This window comes from Tenrec ecaudatus, chromosome 4 (genome assembly GCF_050624435.1).
Source record: "Tenrec ecaudatus isolate mTenEca1 chromosome 4, mTenEca1.hap1, whole genome shotgun sequence".
Lineage (NCBI taxonomy): Eukaryota > Metazoa > Chordata > Mammalia > Afrosoricida > Tenrecidae > Tenrec > Tenrec ecaudatus.
In genome coordinates this window covers 116,000,113-116,017,693 of record NC_134533.1, presented here as the reverse complement: position 1 = coordinate 116,017,693, position 17,581 = coordinate 116,000,113, and the positions used below count along the sequence as shown (strand labels likewise).

Genomic DNA, 17,581 nt, shown 5'->3' with positions numbered 1-17,581 from the left:
AGCAGGCTCCCTGACAAATGCTGTTCTTGGGACGAGCATATCCTTCTGTGAGGCTGGGTTATTTTTACCTACGATCTGGCACGCCAAGAAGGACTAGCATGTACTTCATTAAGAGAAGTCATCTTGAAATTCATTCAGCTTTCTGTCTCCCCCTAACCTCACATGCAGGCCATTGCCAAGTTCTTGTCCCACATGTCTAATTTTTCTTTTCTGGGACTAAAATTTTATCTTTTTAAAACTAAATTTCTCACTATGACTTTAATTTTTTTTTTAATTTCAAGAGTTTTCATAACAATTATGATATATCACTCTCAGATATCTTTGGTGGACACTTTAAACTATTAGATTAGTGCTTACCCTTTTTCTTTTCCATCTTTCTATTTTTTTGCCCAACTCACTTTTGGTTAAGTGATGGACCATTAACGGCACACTTGGCATCATTCTGAGTGACAGAGATGAAGCTGTTTGCTCGGTAAAGATTTACAGTCTTAGAAGCCCTCTAGAGCTGCTCGGACTCGATGCCAATTTGCTTTTGTTTTCCTACTCTCTATTCAAAGCATCTCTCTCTCTCTCTCTCTCCCTCCCTCTCTGACGAGTATGCCCCTTCTGCCCTCTCTTCAGGGCTCCAGGGTACTCTTTTAAAATAGCTCCCTAACATAAGTGGTCCACTAGCTTTAAGGCTGCCCGTTCAAACCCACCAGCACACATGGGGTCGCCATGAGTCAGAATTAATGGGAACTAACATCCCCCCCCCCTGGAATTAGAGTCCTTGGGTGGTACAAATGTGTAATACATTCTAACTGAAAGGAGGCTACCCAGAGGCTCGTGGGCAGAAAGACCTGGGTAATCTCGGAGGATAAGGCGAAAGTACTGCTCCTATGAAGAGACAGGCTGAATTTGGAAATATTCCTTTGGCACTTGCTGACTTGGCCCACTGAAGCTAGGGATGAGAGAAAGGGCTGGCTGATCTCTGAAGTACAGGGAGGTATGTGGCCCTCCAGCCAGCTTGGATGGCTGGAATGAGCTGACCAGACCTGAGCAGCTCAGATGAAGAGGAAGATGTCTGACATTGTGAGCTTGTGTAAATTGCTGCAGTGTGATGACTTGCTCTCCATTGGACTTTGCTCATGGATGCAGATGTTCAAAGTTCCAACTGGAACAGAAGATTTTTTGACAAGAAACGTGCCTGTCACAGAGTACTGGTTTGTAAGGGAGGGGAGCTTTAGAAATTGGCTATCTAAAATGGAGGCAGCAAGGCAAGCAGTGGGTAGCCTAGGTTTGCTTAGTCCCAAAATGAGGAAAACAAAGGGGAGTTCCCACTGACGAGTTTCCTCTTCCCGATAGATTTGCGAAAGAGAGTGGGGGAAGATTTTGATAGGTGTATATGATTCAGTTGTGAGTGTTGATTGTGATAGTAGGAATTGTACTTGCACGGGTACAGACAAGAGCTGGAAACACAGGGACTCAAGGACAGATAACCCCCTCAGGACCAAAAATGAGAGGAGCAATACCAGGAGGGTAAGGGTAAAGTGGGGGAGAAAGGGAGACCTGATCACAATGAGATACACAATGACAGCAGAAAAATGGGTGAAGGGAGACATTGGTCAGTGTAAGACATGAAAAAATAATAATTTATAAATTATCAAGGGTTCATGAAGGAAGGGGTGTGGGGGAGGGAGGGAAAAGAAATGAGCTGATACCAAGGGCTCAAGTAGAAAGAAATTGTTTTGAGAATGATGATGGCAACAGATGTACAAATGTGCTTGGCCCATGGATGAAGGTATGGATTGTGATAAGGGCTGTAAGAGCCCCCAATAAAATGATTTTTAAAAGAGCTGTACTTGTTAGATGGTGTGACTGTGAAAGAGGGGTGTGTGTGTGTGTGTGTGTGTGAGAGAGAGAGAGAGAGAGAGAGAGAGAGAGAGAGAGAGGTGTGTGTGTGTGTGTGAGAGAGAGAGAGAGAGGTGTGTGTGTGTGTGAGTGAGAGAGAGAGAGAGAGAGAGAGAGAGAGAGAGAGAGAGAGAGAGAGAGAGGTGTGTGTGTGAGAGAGAGTCATTCAAGTAAGACATGGGCACTGGCTAGAAGAGCCAGGAGGTAGCCTTCAGTGTGGTGAATGACTTGATACTGCACTGCTAGACATGGTCTTCGTGACTTGAACCAAATGACAGGGTAGAGCTATGTAAATACGAGGTATTTTTTTTTTAATACGAGGTATTTTTGACCCACCCAGGATACTGGGACGCTTCTGATAAAGGACATCATGCTTGGTAAAGAGCAGCAGAGTAACAGAAGGCCTGGTGGCTGTGGCCGCAGGCCAGGAGTAGGAACGACTGGAGGCTGGTGTAGCATGGGGTCCTTGTACGTAAGAACATAGTAAGATGGGGATTGGCTGCTGGCAAAAAGCCAACAAACTAGAAGAGATCCGATTTGTGCCTGCACCAAAGAATGACGATCCTACAAAATGCAGAAAATATTTAACAATATCATTAACATCACACGTAAAATAAAATTTTGCTGAAGATAATTTTTAAATGTTTGCAATAACACTTTAATGGGAGCTGTCAGAAATGTAAGGCCGGTCCAGAAGAGGTCAGGCATGAGGCGTGTTATGGCTGCAAGCAGAGAAAGACCAGAAAGAGACTTACTTGTGTTCTTATGTGACTGTGGCTCATACCCACCCAATTATGGATCACATTGTGAAGAATGGGAATTCTTGTAATTGTGCTCATGCAGAACTCATACGGTAGACCAAGTTGTTCGAACAGAGCAGGGATACTGAGTGATTTGGGATCAGGAAGGATGAGTGTCAAGATTGTGTCCCTTTACTGTACTTAGTCTGTGTGTTGACCAGATAATATGAGAAACTGGACTACAACAAGAAGAACACAGCATCAGGCTTGGAGGAAGACGCCGTAACAATCTGTGATTAGCAGATGGTACAACCTTGGTGGCTGAAAGCAAGGACTTGAAGTGCTTGCTGATGAAGATCTAAACCTACAGCTTCTGCGGCCTGGACGGCTTACCATACAACTCCTCTGCGACTCTTCTGAGTATTTGTATGCCACGCAGCCTCTTCAAGGTCAAGCATATCAGCCTGGCACACAGCATTTCCTGGCACCCTGTGGCTATGCTTGTCTGTCTTAGGCTTTAAGGCACTATTCCAATGACTGTCGGTGGTTTACTGCCTGGGACATGGATGTGCAAAATAAGGGCTGGGTGGGAATCACTTGCCTCTGTGCCACTTGGTTGCAGTTGCTGTGGTTTGAGTCTGGGAACTTGATTCTTATGCTCGTGTATTTGGAGTTAGTAACTCCAAATGGCTGTCACCTAAGAGCTTACCTAATGCCGTTGCTCAGAATAACGACACGTGAGCTCTTCCTGTGGCCTGTGCTTCCTCACAAGGTGGCAGCTGCTCATAAAGTTGATTATGGCATGTGCAGTTTTAATATTTTCTTCTTTCCCTCTGAGTGAGCTTTGTCTAGTCACTGGTGTTTAGCTTTGTTTATTGGTTTGTGTGCCTCCTGGTTGTGTTTTGTGCAGTTTCTAATATGAAATCCAGGATGGACGGATGGATGTAGACAGTCACTGGACAGGGGAATGGCAGGGAGGAAGGAGGGGAACTGGGGGCTCACAGTGAGTGCGGAAAGGAAACGTTCTGAAGTGGATTGTGGGGATGATCGCACAGATCTCATTCATGAGACTGGAAGATTAAATTGTACGACATGTGAAACAGATGCCAATAAAACTTAAAGGAAAAGCAAAACAGCAACCAAAACACCCTACAGCCTTCAGTGTGGATTGCACCGCAACATAAGCTAGGGGGAAATCCCACTCCTAGTCTGATGAGTCTCGTCATTGTTGGAGGACATGCTGAGTTTGTCAAGGATTTCGTTTGACTTGGATCCACAATCCCTGCTCAGGAGAGCAGCGGTCAAGGGGTCAGATGTTGTATTAAACTGCTACAAGCAAGCACCGACAGCCACCACCACCCAAGCCCATGCTGCCATGAAGCCCATGCTGCCACAGGGACCCTGCAGGACAGCGTAGCCCCAGCGAGTTTCTGAGACTGTAACTCTTTACAACCCTGGGAGCAGCTGGTGGTTTTCAACCGCTGATGCTGCAGTTAGCAACCGGGTCGTAACCATCAGAGCTCCTTCCAAGAGACCTCCTTAGAGGGTTCAAAATCAAAGCCATTGCCTTGAGGACAAGTGTGTGCCTGACCCAAGCCATGGTATTTGTAACAGCTTAACGTGAACGTGAAGAGGAAAAATCAATGCATTTGGTTTGAGATACTGGAGAGGAATGATTAAACGCGAGAAGATTCTTGGCGAGGTGAATACAGCTAATGGCTGTCACGGTGTTATCAAACACATGCACTGGTGTGCGGGTGACGCAGCACCCTAGCCGTGTTTCGTTCAGTGGTACTGAGGTCCATACACCTAAACGTAGCACCGGAACCGAGCGGACGCGCCCAAGCACAGCAGCAGCCTTGTGGGCGCCTGGGCACACACGGTTCACACATGTTGCTCCCTTTCTGGAGGAACTTCACCCCGTTGGGTCTTTGCATCGCCCTCATGAGCCGTAACTACAGAGTTCTGAGGGACAGGCGAGGGACGAAGGGGTTTGTTTGTGTCTTGGTACTGGACCTTTGCCTTGGCTCATTGGCTTTCATTGCCAGCCTGCCTTGCCTCTGAGCGTGGTGTCAGGATATGAAAGTGAACTATGGCTTGTTGTGAAGAAACCCGCCGCGTGCCCCCCCCCCCCATCATCCCCTGTAAGCATTACTGTGCTTGCTACAATGAGTACGAGTGAAGGGAACCACAGTTTTGGGAAGGGAGAGAATTTAAAGAGGGAAATGGCTATTTTCCTCTTTCAGAATGAATAGTAAAACACGGTGACTTTAATTTTGGATGTGATCTCAATTGCATTTTTTCCCTTCCCACATCCCAATTAAAAAAGAAAGGTTTATTGAATGGAAATATCTTGAGTGGAGCAATTCTTGAGGACTTCCACAATCTGTATCTACTTAGCATATTTGATATAATCTTAATGCTATGTTTAATTAATCCGGGAGAGTCAGGTAACAGGATCACGCTCCCTGCAGGCTAAGCGAGTCTTGTCAGAGCAGGCAAATGTAAAGTACTTACTGGTCGGTTCCTTCTTTGTCCTTTAATAAAGAACACATCCATTCTCATGGAAGTGCAAGTATGCGCCTGGTAAGCTTTCTGTCTCAAGTTAGCAATCCTGTTCTTGGAGAGTTTGGCTCTTACTTCCCTACCTTTTATCATTTGCTGTGGACACTGGTGGTTCATTGGTTAAACTCGCAGCTGAACCAAGTTTGTTGGTTCGAACCCATCCAGAGGCTCCGTGGTAAGAGCTAGCTAGACCTGGCACCAGGTTAAGACTCCAGCTTTGGAAACCCACTGGGCCAGTTCGACTTTGTCACATTGGGGAGCTATGAGCCAGAACTGCCTCTGTAGTATCGAGCACCACCACCAGCAGCCTGGATAGGATCAACTTTTCAAATAGAACCCTCTGCTCTCCTGCAGCTAAGGGGCCGGGCTGACTTTTCGGGAGCCTTGTTAAGCCCTGGCTGCCTGGTTGTTAAGGAAAGCCTGGTAACAGCAAGGTCAGTAGTTTGAAACCTCCCGCCTCCAAAGGAGAAAGGCGTGGGCTTTCTACTCCTATTATGTGTTACAGTCTCAGTTGTACCCAGTGCTTATTAGGGTCGCCATGAGTCGGCATCGACGTGATGGCAGTGAGTTTGGTTTTTTGGCTTATCAGCCATCAATGCCTTTGGCCATGTATAAGGTGACCAGACCCGCTTTTGGTGGGGCAGTCCCGATTTTTACCAATTTGTCCTGTATCCCGCGGCGTTTTAAAAAAGTCCCGATTTTTGGGAAGAATGCACGACAAGCTAGGGAATGGCAGGAAAACAGGAAGGGGATATACATAATACATAACGCCATTCCAACAGCTGCTGATTCGTTGCCCGTAGATGTGGAAAATATTGTTATTAAAATATATTCTTATTTCTATATGTACACTGCACGTTGAAATGCTTAAAGAATTTTGTGAAACTATGGAAGTCGAATATCAGAAAATAGTTGGATACAGTTAAACGCGCTGGTTAGCCCTTTTGCCAGCTGTTGAAAGAATTTTGAAAATATGTGATCCTTTGAAATCCTACTTTCTATCACAGGATCAGTGTCCTAGAATTTTAGAAGAGTTTTTTGAAAAAGAATCTTCAAAACTTTGGCTAGAGTTTGTACACAATCAAGCGCTCTTTTTCAAAATGCTATAAAACTTATTGAAGGTGAAAAATTTCGGTAATCGAAGTAGCAAATGAAGTTAATAATTTAAAATTTCAGTGTAAAGAGTGGTTAGAAAATAATTTTCTTCCGTTAACTCTCTGTAATAGTATAAGCCAGCTAGAAGAACAAGGTGCAATAAATCATGCAGATATCATGAATCACGTTAAAAAGTTCTATAGTAACTGCATAGATTATTTAGAAGAGTGGACGGTACATTACAATGATCTTGAACATTTTCATTGGGTTACAAGAACTTAATTGGAATGATGTGCAAAAATCATTCAATCATATTACTCAAAATTTCCCATATAGTATTATTTCCAAAAATGATCTTTTTAATGAGGTATCATTATGAAAATATATATATATATATTGATAAGGAAAAGGTTAAATCTTGGGCACCAGCAAAAATCACAATAGAGAACAAATAGTTAGAGCTATTTCATCATTTTGAAACAAACCATGTTCCATACAATAATGCACTAAAAATTGTGGAATATGCACTGTCCTTACCAGGAACTAATGCTGCGACTGAATGCATTTTTTCTACAGTAAATAAAGTGTGGACATCAGAAAAATCACAATGAAGTGTTGAGACTTTGAAAGCCATTTTATGTGTGGAATATAATTTAACAAATTCTTGTGAAAATTTTCATGACCCTTTAAATAACGACAGCAATCTACTAAAAAAATTCACTCAAATGAAAAATATGCCAAAGAATAAAATAATACTATACATAATTCTTAATGTATTATATTTGTAAATAGTACTTATGTCGACATTAAAAATATTACAATACCATTTTTATGTTCTATGAAAGTTTTTGTTGCTCCATGTAGACCAAACTTTTGATCAAGAACCAACCCCCCCCCCCACTCCCACCCCGGGTCAATAGTGTCCCGCTTTACCAATGTTAAAATCTGATCACCTTAGCCATGTACCATGAAGTGCCCCTCTCTCCAGTGTCAGCTACTTAGTAGAGGTGGCAGGGGGAGCCTGACCAACTGTGAAGGAGCAGAGCTCTTGCTCTGGGGCAGGGTCCCCAGGGTCAAGTCTTGCTGTGGTTCCATCCTGTGGTTCCTGGTGACTTTCCTGAATGGAATGCTCCCCACCCCCCTCCACCCCTGGCTCACTTCCTTCCATGTTCTTCCCACATCAACTGGCAGCAGACGGTTGATTCTGAATGCTGCCCACAAATTGTTAGCTGCTTTTATTTTGTGGCCCCCAACTCAGCATCTGAGTTAGAAATTCATGCATTTCTGACTCAGGATCATGTTGCTTGGTGGAGCAAATCTAATCCTTGCCAGCGAATGCCCAAAATTTAAGACTTCACTAAAAATATGTATATATAAAATATATAAATATATTAAAATATATATTAGTGAAGTCTTAAATATATACATGCATAATGAATATGTAATAAAAATCATAATTGTAGTGTTATTAATGTACATTGCATATTGACCATATGCCAGATATCATACTAAGCACATTGCAAACCGTGATTTAGTTAATTCCCAGCAGCTCTTGAAGGACATTTCTGTTGCCGTCGTCCTGTAGATGGGGAGGCACAGGAAAATGAGGCCACGTGCTCATGGTAACTCACTGGGAGTCAGGTGGATCTGCGTAGCGTACAGAGTCCACTATATTCAGCCTCTAGGCAAATCTTCGCCTTCAATGTGGTGAGATGATAAGAACTTGATACATTTGATTGGCTTCGAGTCACACTGACCCTGGGGACACCAAAAGGGAACTCTGCCCGGCCTGCGCTGTCTTTAAAACAGCTAAGGCTAAACCCAGGGTCGCAGTTGCCCTGCCAGCCCATCTCCTGAGGGTCTGCTGCGTTTTCACTGACCCTTCCCTTGACTCTACGCAGCCCTGGTGGTATCATGAGCATGCATTGGGGTGCTAACTGCAAGGTCAGCCGCTCGCGCAGGGGGTGGGGGTGGGAGTGGGTACAAGACAGGGCTTTCTATACAGGCTCAGAAAATCTCAGAGGCAATTCTACTCTGACCTGTAGAGTCACTATTTCCCTCCCCCTCCTTTTCTAACACAATACCTTTCTTCAAGGACGGTTCCTCTGATAACATAGCCTAAGTACTTGAGCTGGAGTCTCACCATTTTCACGCAGAGGAGCCTTCTGGCTCCCCTGCCTCCTAGACAGGTTTGTTCATTTTTCTGGCCGTCCATGGTATTTTCAGTCTTCATTGCCAACATCAAAATTCAAGCCAGCATCAATCCTTCGCTGGCCCTCCTAACTTATTTTCTAGCTTTTGCATGCCTTTGAGGTGACTAAAAATTGTATTGTTCAAAGCAGGCAAGCCTTACTTTACAGAATGACATCTTTCCTTTAAAAAAAAACAGACAGACAAAAACACCTTCAAGACATCTTTGGCTGCAGATTTGTCCAGTGTAGCACATCATTTGGGTTTTTGATTGCTTTCATGGGTGCTGATTGCAGATCCAAGTAAAATGAAATCATTGAAAATTGCAGCCTTTTCCCATTGATCCTCTTACTGGGGGCTTTGAGATTTTAAGGTGGAGTCTCTCCTGAGGCTGTAGGCGTGGCTCCTCGTCAGTAAGGGCTTCTTCCTTCCTCTCACTTTCAGCACAGCTAGCTGGGTCAGTCACCTGCAGGTCATCAGTGCCCCTTCTTCTGACCCTGAAGCCCAGTTCTTCGCGTCGTCCAGTCTCGCAGGGTACTTTTGCTTAGCATGTAGATGGAATAAGTTTGGTGAGAGGATAGAACCCTGATGCCCACCTTTCCCTATTTCGAGCCCCGCACTATCGCCTGGTTCTGTTCACCCGACTGCCTCTTGCTCTTCGTACAGGTTTCACATGACGATCATTACTCCATAGTCCACATCAAACTCACTGCCATCCGTTGGATTCAGAAACAAAGTCTCTTATAGAGCAGAGTGGAACCGCCCCTTTGGGTTTGAGGCCCAGAAATATTGGCGCCTGGTGGCGCGGTGGTTAAAGCACTCACATGCTGGCTGGTGGAATCCATTGGCTGCTCTGAAGGAGACCAATGCAACCGTTGGCTGCTTTCTGTAAAGATCCACGTCCCTGGAGACCCTATGGGCCGTCCTGCTCCTTCCTACAGGACAGCGGAGGCAGTGGCTTTCTTGTTGCCCCGCCCCCTTTGGGAATGACTAAGAATGTTTTCCTATGCTTGTGGCCATTTGAATGCCCTCTTTGGTCAAATGCTGACTCAAGTTCTTTGCCTATATTTAGACTACAGTGCTGTCTTTTTGCAAAGTTGTAGAAGTTTTCAAATATATGTGTATATATTTGCATATATATCTGATATTAGACTATTATCAGATATATGGTTCCTGAAATTTAGTCTTTGTTTTAAGATCTTAATAACCGATTTGTCCTCATTAGGTTGGTTTTCTCTCTACCTTTCTGACTTTCTCAGCATGCAAGTGAGATTCAGGGTGAATCACTGCGAGTCAGGGATGCCACTGTACGGCTCTCCAGTTACAGTGAGACCTAGTACCCAACAGGAGCAAAAGACATCGTGTGTTCCCTTGACGGGGAAACTATTCCCCGACATCCATGCCCCTCTTGTGTGGAATCCGTTCTGATTGAGCAAGCCTAGTCCATAGACTTAGAACTGCCCCAAAGGGTTTCTGAGCGTGCAGATGGCCTCATCTGTCTGCCATGGGGCAACTTGGGGGTTTGAACTGTTAGCCTTTCTCTTGGCACTCCGATGCTTAACTGTGCCACCAGGTCTCTTTGCAAACCTTGCCCCCAGTACCCTTCAGTTACTCTGTACCAGCTATTAATTTATACGGCATGGGCATAGGCCCACTATGAGTTTGTTTTGTTTCAGCTCTTGGACCGAGGAAGGTATTTCAGTCGGAAATCTTCAGACCACTGATACCGTGTTATTTAGATGAATAAGTCCTGGTGGTGCTTCGTGAACTTTGCCCATCAGCCACACACACAAGCTGATCATCACTTCCCCGGGGCAAACAAATGAGGCTGTTGGAGGCTGGCGGTGACGCAGCGCACCTCCACGTCGTTCTAGGCACACCTGCAACCTGTTTCCAGGAAGCTGTGCTGTAGGCACATGTCCGCCAGGGCGACCAGAATGCCGCATTCACGTGCCAGGTTTTATTGATAACTACTAGTGGGAAGTGGGTATTGTCCCATGAAGGGATGTTGTGCACCACGGTTTGTTTTGCTTCGGGAGCTGCTGAGAGGCTGGAGCCGTGGCCAGATGTGTTGCCCGCGTTAGCAGCTTGTGTGTGATCTGGCACAGGAAGGAAGACAAGGAGGGAAGCTAGCCGTGGTCAAGGGGCATATGGTTCAAGGCTTTTTACAGGCGAGCAAGAACCCGAGATTTGTTAACAAGCCTACTCTTCTCCTCATAAAATTCTCACCTCCCCACTTTCCATTCTCCAGTTAGGCCACCTTCGTGGTCTCTTCTGGTGAGATGGGGAGTGGGCCCCTGTGATCCCTTGGGTCTTCATTGGCTGGTTTTTCCGGGCACCTGGGAGAGGCTGCGTGGACCCCGGGTTATCGTAGTCTGGGAGCTCCACTGAAAGCTGAGCAGCATCCGAGCCACATGCAGCCCCTGCAGAGCTAGCTGAGTGGTAGCGGCACACGGCACATTGGCACTGGCGAGGAGTGGAACCTGGGTCCCACACGGAAGGCCAGGATTTTCCCACCAAACACTAATGCCCGCTTAAACCTTATACAGAGCTATGTTAATTGCACTTACATGTTATGCTTTCTGTTTCATGCATCTTTTCTTTCCTGGATTGTGAATTCTTTTGGGATACGGCCATATTGATATAGTTTTACAGTTTGAGCCATCGCACCCAGCTCATGCCATCACACTCCATTATGGAAACGCACACACACACAAACACACACGCCCACCTATGGCCACCGAGTCGATGTGTGCACATGGCAGCGTTAGAGATAGATAGAGATAGATGACAGAGCCGAACTGCCCTGCGCTGTGTCCCTGGAAATAATAACGCTCCATAGGAGCGGTCAGCCGCCCCCGGCGTTCCCCACGGAGCAGCTGGTGGCTTGACACCCTGCCCCTCTGGCTAGCGGCTGAGTAATTAACCAGTGTTTAAAATCAAGCTGACCTTCGCCTCCCTGTACTTTCTCTCAGGAGTCCGCATCGAAACTCCTGAAACAAAGTCACTTCTCGTCCTTGTGCCCATCGTCTGTCGTGATTAATTAGAAGTCGTGATTAATTAGTCGTCTGTCGTAATTAATTAGTCTTTCTTTCTTTAGATACTTTAATACCAAAACAAACTCAGTGCCATCGGGTTGATGCCAATGCACAGCCACCCTGGAGGGCAGAGTGGGACTGCCCCTGTGGGCTTCCCAGGTTGTAACTCTTTCGCAGGGACGAAAACTCTTCACCTGCCTCCCGGGGTGGCGGGGATTTGAACTGCTGACCTTGCAGCAGGCTGCTGTGGGCCAACACTGTTAGTGTTGAAATGTTGCTTTCCCCGTTTATTCTTTCTTTTCTTTTTTCCTCAGTAAATGTTTTCCTTTCCTGGCCAGGCTATGGATAGAACAATGGAATTTTAAGAATTAGCAGTGTGTGTGTGTGTGTATGTGTGTGTGTGTGTGTGTGTGTGTGTGTGTGTGTGTGTGTGTGTGGTGTTTGCTATGAGTCAGGTGGCAAATTTCGTGGAGCAAGAGCATTTGCCTGGGGGGAGCCATGGGGGAGCCATGTTCATGCACTCACCTGCTCCCCGAGAGCCTGGCGGTTTGAACCTGCGCTATTGGGGGAGAACGAGGTGACTGACGGTCGGCTCTGGGGTCAGTGTGAGGACCTGCTTTAGGGTCTGCTTAGTTCCGGTGCTTCCACAGGAGTCTCTCATCTGCCTAATGTTTATTGCATACATACCAATTGAGGAATTGAAACTGCGATGGAGAGAGATTTGGGGACAACACAGATGTTTCCAGTATTTCACTGAGAAAAGAGAGTGAGTGAGCTTAGATTTAGTCGATTAAAAAGAAAAGTTCCATTGTCCTTCTTCCCGCCCCCCCACCCCCATTGTCTCGCATTCTGTGTTGAACTACATGAGCTATTGGACATCGACTAATACTGGGTTGGGCAAGTAAGAGAAATACGTTTTGTGTGGAAGCAGTGAATGTGTAGTACAGAGAGCTCTGCAGAATTCAGTAGCACTATTGCTAAGAATTTGGTTCTGCAGGACCAGGTTGCCTGAGCTTTCGCCCTAGGTCGGCCACATACTGCCTTGGATCAGTGACTTGCTTCCTGGTCCCAAGTTGCTGAGTGCTACTGCAGAGTGAGTAGTAACGTGGGGCTGCTTTGAAGTTGAAACGAATCAGCACTTGCGAAGCACTGAGAATTATGTCCGGTATGTAGGAGACACATGGTGGTATTTGGTAATCGCTGCTGCTGCAGCCGCCACCTTCACCGTTGTGTACCCTGGTCTACTCGGGAGCTTGAGTTGATCCAGACTGTAGTCACGTCTGTAGGGGAATGAAGTGTTGTGTCATGCTGTTTCACTCACTGAGTCACTTTAAGAAATGGCCACAGACCCAGAAACATTTGGGGTCTGTTTCTTTGAGACCCTATCTGCTAAGAATCAATTTTCTACCTTAAAAAAAAAAGAGTAAATTCACTTTCCTCTTCGACAGTCTGCACAGAAAATACTGGCAGCGTGTGTATTGGTTTATCTTCCCTGTAAATGAGTTTTCATACGCTGTGTCAGTTGGGGTAGACTACAGAAACAAATCCATAGATACTCATAGGTGCATAAGAAAGAGCTTTATATACAAGAGCAGTTGAATATTGAGAAAGCATCCCAGCCCAGTCCAGATCAAGTTCATAAGTCTGTTATTAGCCCATATGTCCAATGCCAATCTATTTTAAGTCCTCTTCAGACTCAGGAAACACATGCAGTGGCCCCGAATGCACAACGATCACAGGCCAGTGGGTACAAAGTCTTGTGGATCCAGAGCTGGCAAGGGTCTCCATGTGGCTTCTCTGGCTCCAGAGGTCTGGCTCCACCAGCCTCTGTCTCGCTTCCAGTGAGCTATTTATCTCCTTAACGCCACCAAAATGAGGTCATCAAGCTGTGACCTGATTGACAGGCTAGACTCCACCCCTTCCTCCGAATCCTCAAATTGACACAGATGATGTAACTACCACAGGCCACCCCTTATCATTTTGACATCTTCACACAACTCTTTAGCCATAGATACTCTTCAAATAAACAAATAATAATAAAATCATATCTGTACCTAATAGGATAAAACTAAAATGCATACAATGTGAAAATGTGCCAAAGCCTCATTTAAACATAATAGTCGATAAGTGAACAACACAACGATATTCTATGCCTAACAGTTGCAGTTAAATAACACCTCTGCCATAATCCTATAATCTCGTGAATGTGTTCAGTAAGCACAACCCACCTACTGTCACGTACGGCTTCAGAGCTACGTCTCCTCTTCTGTCACCAGGTTGCTATCAAGATCATAGACAAGACCCAGCTGGATGAAGAAAACCTGAAGAAGATTTTCCGGGAAGTTCAAATTATGAAGCTGCTTTGCCACCCGCACATCATCAGGCTCTACCAGGTAAGAGCAGCACAGAGAGCGCAGACGGACCTGTGAAAAAGGTGGGGGTGTAAGCAGCTGTAGCGTTTTGTCATCGTTGTTCAGCCTACGGCTTGCCCATCCTCTGTTCCCCACCTCCCTACCTGGTATTCTGTGTTCCCCTTGGTTACCTCCTGATCGGCCACTCTTAAACTTGTTCTTGAACATCAAGTACCTAAAGCAAATTGAAGAAATGATGAGGTCAAAGACCGGTACAGAACTTTTCAAAGGGCGATTTGAGAAGAGAAGGTAAAGCATTGTAGTGAAATGTGCAAAGACCTACAGGTAGAAAACCTCGAGAGAAGAATGCACCTGGTATCTCGCAAGTTAACAGAACTAAGGAAAGTCCAAGCTTCATGTTGCAATATATATATATATATATATTCCAAAATACTCAATAACCTAGGAAGCATGGAAAAGAAGGACAGCGTATGTTGAAATGGTTTTGGACAAGTTGTGCTAAGTCCGAGAGCCCGGGCGGTGTAGTGGTTACCTGTCGGACTGCTATCTGCCAGGTTGGCAGTTCGAAACCATCAGTGGCTCCGCATGAAAAAGACAGTCCTTTCAACTCCTATAAATAGTAACAGTGTTGGAACCTCACAGGGGCCATTCTTCCCTGCCCTAATAGGGTCGCTATGAGTCAGTATTGACTCTGTGGGAGGGAGTGAGTTCTAAGCCCATTCATTTGATGTGGAAGGAAGAATCTGTAATAAACGGTGCTGGGAAAATTGGATTTGTACATGCAAAAAAATGAAACAGGAGCCACACCATAAACAAATAAAAAATGGCTTAAGAACCTTAAATGTGCAAGCCAAAACTGCAACACTGTGAGAAGAGCAGGAGGGGCAGTGCCACCAGGCCTAGCTGTGAACAGAGGGCTAGCTAACACTGCAAAGCATGCCATTCTCAACCAAAAGAGTGAAAAAGACACACTACTGACTGGCGTCATCTCTTTGGAGACCGTATGCCCAACAAGAATCTAATAGGCAAAGTTATGTAAAACTGACCACACATTAGTCATAAAACGGGCAAAGGATTTGAGTAGACAGCTTACTGAAGAAGACATATAAGATGATGCTCAGCATCATGAGCCCTCACGGAGGGTCAAATTAAAAAACAGATACCAGATCATTCCCTCTGGTATGGCTAATAAGTTTTCAAAACAAAGACAAAGTGAACATTCTAGGGGACACTCCCCCAAAAACCCTGTAACCCCCCCACCCCGTCCCCCAAAAGCTATGTATTTAATTTTTTTTTTTTTACAAAGCAACCATATCACCTTCAAAGTACTCTCCATTACACTCAATACATTGGTCAAACCTGCGATTCCCTTCTTAGAAACATGTTTCAAACCCATCTGTTTGGATGGCGGACAGCACCTCCCTTGTTCTTTCCTCGCCTCTTCCACATGTCAAGTCACTGTCCTTTCATGCCCTCTGCATCATGGAAACAAGAAGTCTCACGGGGCAGGTCAGGTGAGTAAGGTGCAGGGGGCAAGAGAGGCATCCCGTTTTTAGCCCAAAACTGGCACGCTGAGATGGCTGCAGGAGCAGGTGCATTGTCGTGGTGGCAAAACCAGTCCCTGTCTGCCACACATCAGGTCTTTTTTGTCATACACTGTTAAGCAATCTTTTCAGAACCTCTAAATAGAAAGCTTGATTAACAGTTTGGCCTGGTCGAATGAACTCCCAATGTGCTATGAGTCAACGTTTTCTTTCGTTTGGGAAGTTGATGGACATCCAGAATGAGGTTTGTCATCAAGTGACACTTCACCTTTTTTGAAGTGACAAAAACTCCTCATACACTTAAGTTTTTTCCCGTAGTGCTGCCCTTGTAGGCTGTGTTCTACATCACAACAGTCTCTGCGGCATTTTTCCTGAGCAGAAAAAAATGTCACAGCTGCATGCAGTTCTCTTAAATCGACTATCACACACAAAAAAACAAGGTTTCAGTGAAACTACTTTTATGAAAAAATTCACTGTGACCAGAGAGAACCTTCCCAGGCGATGCCACTGGGTGCACTAACTCAGAGCAAGTTGTTGGATGCTCACCTTAAGGAAAAATAATACACACTATGAAAGCTCTGATCCACCAGCACAATTCCAGGTGTTTTAGTGGTGGTGGGGTGTGTACTCCCTTGTTTATTGCCAAGAATGTGGTGAAATTAGAACCTGTATCCATTTCTGGTGAAGATGCAAAATGGTACAGTGTGGTGAGACCCCAAAAACCTAAAAGTAGAACTGCCCTGTGCCAGCAAACCCACTGCTAGGCATCTCCTAAAAAGACTTGCAAGCAGCGTCTCAAAAAGAGACGTGTACACTAGTGTTTATTACAACACAGTAGCCCAACATGAACACATCCGTATGCCCATCGGCAGTGGAATGGATAAACCAAATGTGGTACATCCAATACATCGGAATACTATTCAGCCAGTAAGAGAAATGCAGTCTTGGAACAAGCTACAATGTGGGTGGAGCTAGAAGACATTACGCCGTGTGAAATAAGCCAGTCACTAGAGGACAGAGAATGCATGACCTCACTCATATAAAAGACACACAGTGTACATACTACACTGGGCCAGTCAGCTGCCCTGTGAGCCTCGTTACAGTGTTAAAAAGGACGATGTCACTGAAGATAAAGATGCACCAAGTCATGATGTTCTCCATCTCCTGTGTACTTGCAAAGGTAGGACAGTGGACGAGGGAGCCTGAGCCAGGATCGGTGCGTGTGAAAGACACTGACTATAAGCCGGACTGCCAGACCAATGGACACATGCATGCGGAGAGAGGTTCAGCTAAAATGCTCCTTGAGCCATTTTGTGGTTCTCCAGACTCACTGCAAAAGCAGTGAATTGGATGGCTAGGCCTTCAGGTCCGGTGGGAGAGGAGGCTCTTGCTGTAGCTGGCTGGTGCTCGCTAGAGCTATTTCGGGAGAGGTGGAGCTTTGGGGCGCTTCTCACGTTGTGCCAGGAACGTGGCTGGAGAAAGCACGCACTAGACACGGTGACACGGCGGGCATGCTCTCGCCACCTGGATTTTCTGACAAGAAAGCAGGCGTAGTTACAGGTGGTTGCAGCTTTCAGGCCCTTCTCTGGCATCAAGCAAACCTGGGAAAGCTCCCTGCAATTACCCAGAGGCCTGTATGTGCAGACTCGACTATCTCCCTGTCCGACCAGCTGAGCAAACTGCTTGACCTCACCTTAAGGAGGGAAAACAACCTTTACATTAATTGTAGGGCTTAAGCTGACCTCTCTCAGGAGGGTTAACTTGTAAGTATTGACCTTACAGCTGGATTCACCAAGTGTATCTGTCTTGCCCAAGGTTTCCTGCTTTTGAGCAGTGCCCTCCGGGAAGCGTTCACTTTGCTTGGTGGGGGGGGTTGATATTGCTCACGGGAGACCCTGCACTGCCAAGGTGAAGAGCTCGCAGGACCACCTGTACACCTTTCCAAGGCAGTTTTTAGGGCATTTGCTGGAGTCCGGGTTAGGAAGAGTGAATATGTTTCAGAAAAAACCGCTTCTGCACTCTTTCAAAGTTTAATAATGAAAAAAAAACACTTGTGGTCAATAAAGGGCCTGGGAGACAAAAGTATATATATGAAAGTGATTTTTAAAAATTTAATTTTCTCCAAATTTCCACAAGTATATTTAGAG

The 17,581-nt window shown here is 45.6% G+C and overlaps 1 protein-coding gene across 2 annotated transcripts in view; it reads left to right on the top strand.

Annotated features, from left to right (window-relative positions):
- The window catches only part of SIK3 (SIK family kinase 3), a 255,887-nt gene that overhangs the window by 121,130 nt on the left and 117,176 nt on the right, over positions 1-17,581 (top strand). For both annotated transcript variants that reach the window (XM_075546636.1, XM_075546635.1), the window contains exon 2: positions 13,795-13,911. In XM_075546636.1, the coding sequence (XP_075402751.1) occupies positions 13,870-13,911 (42 nt within the window). In that variant the 5' untranslated portion in view covers positions 13,795-13,869. The remainder of the gene's footprint in view (positions 1-13,794; positions 13,912-17,581) is intronic.